Source organism: Botryllus schlosseri, chromosome 3, assembly GCF_051294905.1.
Source record: "Botryllus schlosseri isolate E-star chromosome 3, Bs_hap1, whole genome shotgun sequence".
Classification (NCBI taxonomy): Eukaryota; Metazoa; Chordata; class Ascidiacea; order Stolidobranchia; family Styelidae; genus Botryllus; species Botryllus schlosseri.
The window spans coordinates 26,609,519-26,620,071 of record NC_137238.1 but is presented as its reverse complement, the minus strand read 5'-3'; the positions used below and the strand labels follow the sequence as shown (position 1 = coordinate 26,620,071).

Sequence of the window (10,553 nt, the reverse complement as noted above, 5' to 3'; positions counted from 1 at the left end):
AGGTATACCCACTTTGATGACTCAGCGTGAAATTATCCATTTACCAGTCAAAAGAAATGAGACGTATATGAGTATTGTAGTTAAGCCTTTCAAGGATAAATTTTATAGTTTTATACTCCTCTTTAATCTCGGTAGGATGTCCAATTGATACAGGAGAATATGAACTTTCGTTTTACAAAAGTACAATTTTTAGGCTTGACAAACTGCTTTTTTGAAACACAAATATTTCGCATGCCATGTTAATATTGATAGAATGACTGAGAATGACATGAGGGTTCTTCATAGTCAATTAGCCATTTATGCGCAGTACAAAATTAGAAAAAACTACGATTTTTTTCCTACCAAGTGAAGTAATTAAGGGTAAATACAGTAATTTTAGGCTTTTTTAGGGGTATAAATATCTTCTGACAGAGAGCCAATCTGACAAAACTAATGTGATATTCGTAATCAGCAACCTCAAAAACCCCAGATACGGCTCTCAGATGTTCTGCCTAAAATTTTCTTTTCATTTAGTTGACCAGTGCTATTATTGATATTTACCGTAGATGTTCATGAATAACTAAAACTAAATCTTCATATTTATTGTTCAAAAATACAGCGCGAATAGAGATGTGAGCCACAATCGAATCTGCCTCACATACTATTCGCTAACAGTCGGACAATCACAGCACAGTAAAACGCGCTATCAATTTCGGAAAGCGACAGTACAGTGCTTTATGACTTTTATTATAGCGACGGTCAATAAGTAATGCAGAGCGAACTCATTCCCTTACTGATGTAGCTGTAGTGCCATCTACATTAAATCTATAAAATAACTGAATATTTCAATGAAGGAAAAAAAAGAATTATGTATTGTGGAATGTAGAACTGTAACGGCTAACAAGGTGCAAATCAAATGCCCTCCTCGGCCCGCTTTCTCTTGCTGATGTTGTTAGTCACATCTTTGAGTATCTTTATGAGGTACCTTACGCGAGTGTATGTGTATACGGGATGGGGGTGCCACACCAGCAATGAACCACACCGCACGTCACTGATGCAAACCCTTCCAAAAACTCATAATCGCTATATCCATAGCAAGCCCGATATAGATTACACTTTTGTCGAAGGCGCCGGAACAGGTATCGACGAACTACAAACACGAGTATTTATTTATATCGGTTCGATACCGCGAAATCGCGAGTATTTATGTAAAAATAAGTTATTGAAAACTGTTGTGTAGTTGCGCCGTGCGTGAATTTTTTTCATATTCATAAATGAATTTCGTCAATAATATTATTAGCAGCACATATTGTGGTCAAATATCTATCGTTTCTTCGCCCCTGTTATCATATTCACCGGTAGCGCTGATGAAAATTTAAGGCACATAATTTATGACGATGCACTTTCGTGTAGTACTATTGTTTTTAATCACTTTGTTGCATGGTGTTATTTCTCCCATCAAAACGTTCAAAATAGGCAAATATACTGCAATCGCTCAACCTACTAGAACAAAACATCTTGCGTAAGACCAACACAATTCCAAATTGGTGTTTCTTTTTGGGGCACATTATTTTCCTCTGCGAATTCGCATGTACACCGTGAGGCTCCGCACGCAATAACACTACTATATGAAAATCGAAACTTGAAGCCGGTCATAATCGCGCGAGGCACGAAGAATTTTTTTAAGTTGAATCGATATCTCTCAAAAATTTGGGATCGAAGTGGTAAATTCAAGCTGCATGTTGACGCCTGCCGACACTCGCTCATTAAATTCCGAGTCGACGGCCGCACAATTATGCTTCTACGGCCGCAGGTTGGCCGCCCCTGATTCAGTAAAAGACAGTGGTTCTCAGCCTGAGGGTCGTTTGCCTTTTTTGAGGATCGCTTGAATATTGAATTTGCTTAAATTAGCTTTCTGAATAGACCGTGAGTAAGTCTGCACAAAACTGCGAACCAATTTTTATTAATTAGGTTATTTTGAGGTATACCAGGGCACATTTTCAAATTCGAAATAGAGTCGCGACCATAACAGTTTGGGAACCTCCGGGTGTGCAACCTGCTGATTCCGACTGGCATTTCGGCTCATAATAAGTTTATTCGTGTCACTTGAATATGGCTTATGATGTACCATTGCGTTTCCGACATTTTCCAAGACATTGCCTTCTCCACCTCTACAGCTAACTCTGATCAGGTATCCGGATGATGATAAAATGTTTAGAATAATATCTGAACGAATCAGTATTATTGATCGAATTCATTTACGAAATTGACCAATTTTTGGCGCCTGGCGCGACTAGAAACCGGATGGATATAGTTATCCCCCAGAAGATACGTCGGTCACCCTATGGTGGGCATTTAACACCCCAGCGTTGTCTGGGCGGGAAAGTGGCTGACAAAGTGTTGTTTCGTTCCTGATTACAGCAAGCAACCAGATTCCTGTAGACCAGAGTAGGATCAATTACATTATTTCAGTTCAATTACAATATCAATTGCAATTACTTTCATGCATGCTTCAATTACATTACAATTACAATTACTCCATGCTAAAAATATCAAATTACAATTACAATAACTCCTTGCATGCTTCAATTACATTACAATTACAATTGCTGCTGTTGAACATGTAATTGAATAATCATAAATTCAACCGTGCTCCTTGACAACCGTAACGTCGTATATAACAACAATTTAGGTCTAGATCAGATTGTGTAAATGCGTTTATGTGCGTACATATTATGCTATGTTAGATGTCATTGTGGCGTAATATAAGCTTGGTTTGTATTCTCGGTAATTATGGCTCACGTAATTGGAAATTTAAAATGTTATTTACCTAATTTCCTATGGGTTAGGATTAAGGATAGGGTGCAGTATGTCGTTGAAAAAAGTATTATAATATATGCACGTGTTGGATTTGGGTATATAGTATATAATTAAAGAAATATTATTATTTCTATCGAGGGACGTAGGAATTAGGATGAGGAGTAAAAAAAACCGTGCTTTGACAGATAAGCCGTTAAATAATATCCAGTGGTCTGGTTAGTTAGCCAGACGAAGTAACGATGCAACATCGTGATCTGAAATCGTATTGTAGATTGCCAACCCACGGATAGATGCGCAAGATGTGAGTCACTGATGAATGCACCGACAAACGTACTGCAGAGCCGGCTAAAAGCAGCAAACTTTGTAGTCCAAGAGCTGGCGATCCAAGCGTCCAAATTTGATGCATCTGGTCTTTATCGTAAGCTATTGATGCACTAATTCCGAAAATACAACTTAAAATCTAGTCAGGGCGGCAATTTAACTACTCCAAAATAGCCGTTTAAGGCCGACTGTTCAGAAAAGTGACAGCGCCGCAGCAGCATGACCACAAAAATGAGCAATTTCGCCCAGCGATTGTTCAGAACAATCCCGATTCCCAGACTTTCACGACTATTTTGGGATGGTACCATTGCCTGGAAATATACTTTTATTGCGGAATCAGTGCGACACTAGCTTTCGATAAGGACCATACATATCAAATTTCGACGCTGTGATCGCCAGCTATGGGACTATCAATTCTGCTGCTTTTAGCCGGCTCAGCAGTTCGCTTCTCGGCGTATTCAATCGTGAGTCACGTGTTGCGAATCCATCCGTTGGTTAGTAATCTGAAAATTGTATACGATGGCAGCCGAGGCCAGCATAGCGGTAAAAATAAAAAAATAAACTTCACCCGCAAGGGCGAACTCAAGGACTTCCGCGAATGGATCGACCAAATTCCTTGTCGACATTTAAAGAGAATGCATTAAAAGTCAATTATTTTATGTTGTGCTTGTCAGGTCTCAATAGCAATTTAATGTTATTGAAATTGTAATTAAGCAAAATTTTTGTCAAATTACAATTACAATTACCAAAATAAAAATGCTTCAATTACAATTACATTACAATTATATTGAAAAATGTAATTAACTACAATTGGTCCAACTCCGCTGCAGACCCAATAAAACTATCAATCCGAGCAATCACCAGAGGTCTCAATATTTAGAAATGGCTCAATAGCCTAGTTAATCCACGACTTATGTCCAAACATCCTCTCCCGAGGCAAAGCATCACTATTGTGACTTCATATAGACATACAATGTGATCATGCCTTATTTTAAATCCCACTAGCTGGCGTTAAAGAGTGTCGGAATGTTGTGCCACAAAAATATGAATATCCTAGTATAACTTTAATGTAGCAAACGTGTAAAGATTTCAATATAATGCCATCCTTATGCAGAATAGCTCATATATTTACCACACCACATGTCTAATTCCAGTTTTCGCTAAGAAGTTTTCGCTAAGAAAGATGGACAAGTTTCGGCTGTCCGCTCTCAAATCATATTACAGGATCGATGTCAAAGCAACTGAAATTATATTGCTATTTGCATCTTTATGTGAACATATCATTCCTGTTTTCAATAAAGCTTAAAGCGATAATTGAAGGACATAATATGATACGTTTGTCAGCAATATTCCCTACTTCTAGTAGTATGCCTACATGTTCGTTAGTACATCGCATTAACACTAAAAATTAATATTCGTAGAATTGCATGTGTTCTACTCTTGTAAGTTTACCACGGGCGTTTTATAACTTACTTCAGAGATATCTCATTGGAGACTCAACACAGATATACTGACCTGCAACGTTAGACTTCAATCTTCTCGGGAAAGATGAATTGACACAAATGTAAGCAGGAAGAGACGTTCTTTCATCAATCACTATAAGATAAAGTCAATTTAAAAATGTAAGATACGGGAACAATTTTACTTGGATCTGACCTTTGCATTTCAACTACGGACCACTTTCTGTATGGCGCTAGTAGCATAACGAGAACTCAACACTGAACGGGCATACCCCTTGCCAATTTCAATATTTTACTTGCTTTGTCACCATAGTTTGCTCGGAATATTTAGCTTTCCGTGTGTAAAGATTTAGTGACTCTCTGCTGTGAGCTTGACTGGCAATCAGACACATGAAGAAGGAAATAAGCTATGCATGTAAGTATAGTAAGAGAATTGAGCTTATTCGACCAATCAATGGAGATTATACATCGTTGTTTATTACATCGCTTCCCAAATGCTGGGTCACGACTTATCAGTGGGTCGCCGGCAATTTCTTGTATGTCGTGATCATATTTAAATGTTGCAGTTTGTTTGTTGAATTTGGATAAAAATGCCAATCACCCAATCTTTTGGCGATTAGACTGGCTCATACCATTTCTCCTCCTATGAATTATAGCCACATTTTCGTGCACATAACATTTAGTTAATCACATTTTCCTAGCAGCCATTTCCATAGGACTGCGAAATATGAAAGTGTGTTTATGTGCATGCCTTGAAATTACGAACGTTGATAGATGAGAAAGACAATTCCGCGCGACTGAAATCATCGAACAATACTCGGGACAAGTTTCGCGTTCACACAAAGCAGAACCTTTCAGGCATTCTCGCCATCTCTACTGCAAAGTTTATTTCTATAATAGCATAAAATTAGAATTGTCGAATATGCGAAAACTTGGACATTGAATCAGAGTTCATTCCTGTCAGAGCAAAGAACAAATGCATGTGCAGGAAGCTTGACTCGTTTCTCACTTGTAGTTTTCTTGTGTCATTTACTACAAAACCAGAAATTACATCAGAACTAGAATTAGAGCAAAATAACATTTAACAAATTAGATTGTAATTAGACTACTGGCATGTCGATCTAACTATTTTAATCAGACAACTACCACTATCTAGTTTGCAAAGTCCAGTAAGTTGAATTCTAACCATTAAATAGTTATTTGATTGTGATCGAATTTGGCATTGTGACGCATCAAACTCAATCGCAATGCAAATTTATATGCTGATTTTGTGGGGCTCCAGGACCATGAGCAGAATAAAATTTATATTTTCGCACAGCATCGGCTGCATTCCATTGATACCCATTTATCGAATTTAGCGCTTGGCAATCTGGGCCGGTCAAAAATGGCCGTAAAGTTGCCTTTGATGACACGGAAAGTATGGCAAAACCCAAATGCAGTGAATCGTTTAGTCTCACTGTGTCCACACCATAGTGGACACCATGGTTGTAGTGGTAAGTCATATGCGGTGGCATGTGCAGGAGAGGTTGGGGTCCGACATCGAAACCTCAACCATCCGAAATGCCAATGCGTGGATTGTATCAACAATATTTTGAAGATCATTTGTAGACAAGATATTGTTGTCACTAGGGATGGTGTGAACGTGAGGTTCACGTTCGCGCTCTGTCAGGAGACACGTAATTCAATTAGTAAGTGTAGGCGGCCGTCGACATGCAATTTGATTTTACGAAATGACTCCCGATTTCTTGGGAGATTTTAACTAATCTTGAAATTTTCTTCGCACTGCGGGCGATTCAATTTCATTTTCGACTCATGAACAATCACGTAACATTAACAGTGACCACTCGCAATTTCGGTGCGTATAGTAAGCCTACATGATTAAATACATTAGTCCGGAGTGCACCGAAAATGGACATAGACAGTTCAACATGTGTATTTGCCGCCCAGCTAGAGCATTATCTCTATGCCGTTGAATGTGGCACTAGGCTACATGAGTAGTCGAAATGTGGCTGTGAATGGCAAAAAGGATGGCCACCCCTGCGCTCTGTGCATGAACCTCGGAAATTTAAAGGTACACGTTCACAAAGGAACCTTGTTAGGTTGTACACTATGAACCTTTTTCATATATTGCAATTTTTCACTTCATTATAACATCTTTGTATGTTACATTAATGTAATTACATTTCAACATCGGGCCACTCTATGCGTGGTGCTGCCAGCATAAGTAAAATAACACCAAACGTGCATGTACCTTGACGATCTCAAAGATTTTACTCGAATATGCAGCTTTCCGTTTGTGAATATTTAATGATTTTCTGCTGTGAGCTTGACCCGCAATCGCTCAACATCAAGAGCGAAATACATTACATGTAGTCCGAGAATTATGCTTCTTCAACCCATCAATGAAATTGATACAGTTGTCTGATGTAAAAAATCCAGCTGATGTATAGGGTCAATTTTGACTTCATATGTTTTTTTAGCATAAAATCCGAGTCCGTGCGATCGGAGTGTTAGCTACTGCTGCATTACTTGTTAATTGGGTAATATCGGGAGAAGCCGTTATAGAAACCCGTTTTACACTCTAATAAATATCAACGTAGCAATACTCAGACGCCGAATACATTGTCCGGGCTGGCCTGGACCGTGATGGCGTGAGCTTATATTCCCTTGCAAGTCCTCGCCGAAATTGTTGGTATAGCTACGGAAGATATTGATTTTAATGGATTATTATATGATTATTGATTGCTCCAGTTGATGCATTTGCCGACGTTTAAAACGTCGACATGTATTTCGGCATTGTGGCATTATTCGGCCGAGTCGTCGCTAACGTGTACATTAAAATAGGCTACCAGTCCACTGAAATGTAGGGTGGGAATCAGCAACATGACGTCACGTGATGTCATGAGGCTCACGTTCACTTTCACACACACTCTTTCAAAAAGGTTCAGGTTAGTGTGAGATTCACACCATCCCTAGTTGTGGCGTTGTTTTGTAACGATTCGACCGAACAACACGATGGCACTTTCAAAGGTTACACAGCGCATATCAAAACTGGTATCCAAAAGGGAACAACAGAACTCACGCTGATTTGCAATAAATATTAATGATAATGTTTTATTGTGTGTAAAGGTTATATAGTCGTGGTTTCGACTGTATCTGATGATATACAGATGATGGAATAACGATCATTTATTGTAATGTATCGGATGTGTAGTCAGATCGGCCTATGTATTGTTGTCGATTTGTCGACTTTTGTGTACATGATTCAGCGAGAATTTGGATCCCCGCGCAGGCCTGCAAATTATCGTATGTGTTGAACAGGTTAGTAAGGTTTAAGAACCAATAGCAGTAGGAGTAACACCGTCAACTTCTACGATATTTGTGGCATATAACTTCCCGTCACAATTCGACGGCAACCAATGTTGATCAAGCCGGTGGTATGGTATGAGCGATCTTAATGTACGGCGTAAGTGTATGTGTGGCTTAAATTACGTGTCATGAGTAAATAAATGGGTTATGTATTGCGTCATATCAATTTATGTCAATTTGGGGTTAAACATTCTATACCCTATTTTGGCTGATACAGAACGGATTAGTGTTTACTCGTGGCCAGCTACCAACGTAGTATGAATGTGTGAGCGATGCAATGTCATTTTTACTCTATATTAGTTATTCGATCCACAAGAACTGGAATCTCAATCTGTATTGCAATCATCTTGCAATATGCGATGACTTGAGTTACCGGGGTAACATGCTTGGGAAATCGAAAATTCGATTTGACTTGAGTTGACTATAGACTTTGATTTGAATTGAGTCGAGTCATCCCCAGAAATCGAATAGCGGGACCTGTCTTGAGCCAAAATGTGCATTGTGCAATGAATCGATATTGCCTTTTACGTGTTTTCAAAACTGGCTGGTGGCAATGTAACTGGCGGGGACGGATATATTTAATTCGCCATTTACTCCATTCATGCTCTCACATTGTAGCAAACACAAACTTGCGTCTGAACGCATTAAAATTGATTAATAGATATTTTATTGTATCCGATAAGAATAAAAATGGTGTGATTGGATTGTGGCGGAAAGTATACGATGCGGAAATATATTAGAATATTCACGTAAAAGTTTACGTACAATTTTTGTTCAGCGTGCGCCAAGAAGCAAATCGTGATGTTTCCCAAAGTCCCAGCGGTACGAGGAATGAAAGTATGATTGAAATAACGATAAATGTCCACGTTTTGACATGCGCTGAAATATGCAATAGGAAATTGGCGTTTTATATCTTTGTTCTAGAATCTAGATAGCTTTTGGAATACTGACTCATGATATACAAAGATATGAACAATGTACATATGCATATAATTAGTACATGATGTGCGTGTGCCACTGGATAAGGAAGGTACAGATATAGCGTTGTAGGGCATTATAAGTCTTGCACCACCATGCTATCCCGGAAAATGCTGAGCGGTGAAGCCAGGGGATACGTGTTTTACTGGTCGAGTCAAACGTGCGACCACCCAGGGACTGAATCGAATGTTATAGCATCCGTAGGACTCACAATGTAATCCTAATATTAACATTAGAGGAAGAAGGTTACCGCCAAGGTATTTGGAGCGACGACTAGTAAGATGGATATGTAAGTGACGGGATACCGTAATTGGGCAGCATGTAGATTTTTGATCGGTAAGGGTCACGGGACTAATCAAGCCATGTAGCCGACTCAGGATATTTTATATACCTTGATACAAGTGTCGTCTATCAGTGTCCATACTTGATAAATAGATCCAGAAATTGTCTTTCAATTGTTTAAATAAACATCACAGGAATGAGAAAAATGAGTGTGTTACGAATGCGAGGCCTTCGATATCGCCCCAGGATCGTCAAAGAAGTGATTTGAACCTGACTTAAACGTGACGTTGAACAGTGAACGCTTTAACTAGGACTCAGAGTCCCTACGTCATGACTCAGAATTGAGTCGGTGGTGAATTAAAAATGACACGACTTAACTCGACTCTAGTCAATACAATATGGAATAAGATTAGCTTGTGACTGCGTTACAACTTGGGCCCTAAACTATTGTTTCGTGAGACAGTATGGTACACTGACACGAATAATAGTCATAGAGGTTTTGATTTTATAAGATTGAAAAGCGCAATGTCACTTATCATAAAATTTACCTCCTTTGCAGCAGCAAGGGAATAGTTTTTCCGCGACGTATATGTTCAACATACCCAATGTGAATATTATCACCACCTTCATGCCGGAGCCTTTGCTACCGAACATTGAATCGAGGAAACCCATAAACGTTGATCCGACTGCCGACATAGTGTTTAGCTTGCTTCGAAACCTATAAAGTCTATCAGGATAAAATCCAGAAGTTAAATGAGCATTGAGCATATGTACCTATAGCTGATTTCTATCGTTCTACTTTTTGCTGCTCAATTGTCGTTCAAATTCAAAGTCCCTTTCACCAGTGGGCTTATTTATGGGACCTGAGAAATATTTCCATGTCGGAATTCTGGGAACCTCTCAGCGCCTACATACCAGTGTTGGGATGACTGGAGTCAACTTTTGCGTTTCACTGAACATCGGCTGTTATACCACCTATAAATTGACCGCAAATGCGGTGCTCAGCTGCTCATTTGAACAAAACCTCTTCTATGATACGAATCTATTTCGAATACGGGGTGAGCCGACCTGCTTCGTGAACGATCCGCAGATCAAATATCTTAGCTTCAAAAGAGCCAAAATACAAAAACTAGATAATACTCAACTTATTACGTCACAATGAAATGTAGGCTATCGAATGAATTTGATTTTGTGAGGTGCTAAAATGCGTCTCTATCCGGACTACAAGGTGTTTGAAATCAGGCTAATATGACATCTAAGCAATGCAGAGCAGCTCCTTCATGTGCTGATGTGAATTAAATGAAGATTTCGACTTGGTAATCCCGACTACATTTTCTTGATCAA

The 10,553-nt window shown here is 39.0% G+C and overlaps 1 protein-coding gene across 1 annotated transcript; it reads right to left on the bottom strand.

Moving 5' to 3' along the window:
* Window positions 1-530: 530 nt before the first annotated feature.
* LOC145436227 (uncharacterized) lies at window positions 531-10,553 on the bottom strand. The gene is made up of 3 exons (XM_080313583.1): window positions 9,758-10,553; window positions 8,715-8,828; window positions 531-4,716 (listed from the first exon to the last, which is right to left on the bottom strand). Exons 1-3 carry the CDS (start codon window positions 9,975-9,977, stop codon window positions 4,595-4,597), a joined length of 456 nt encoding a protein of 151 aa, XP_080169709.1. The 5' UTR covers window positions 9,978-10,553; the 3' UTR covers window positions 531-4,594.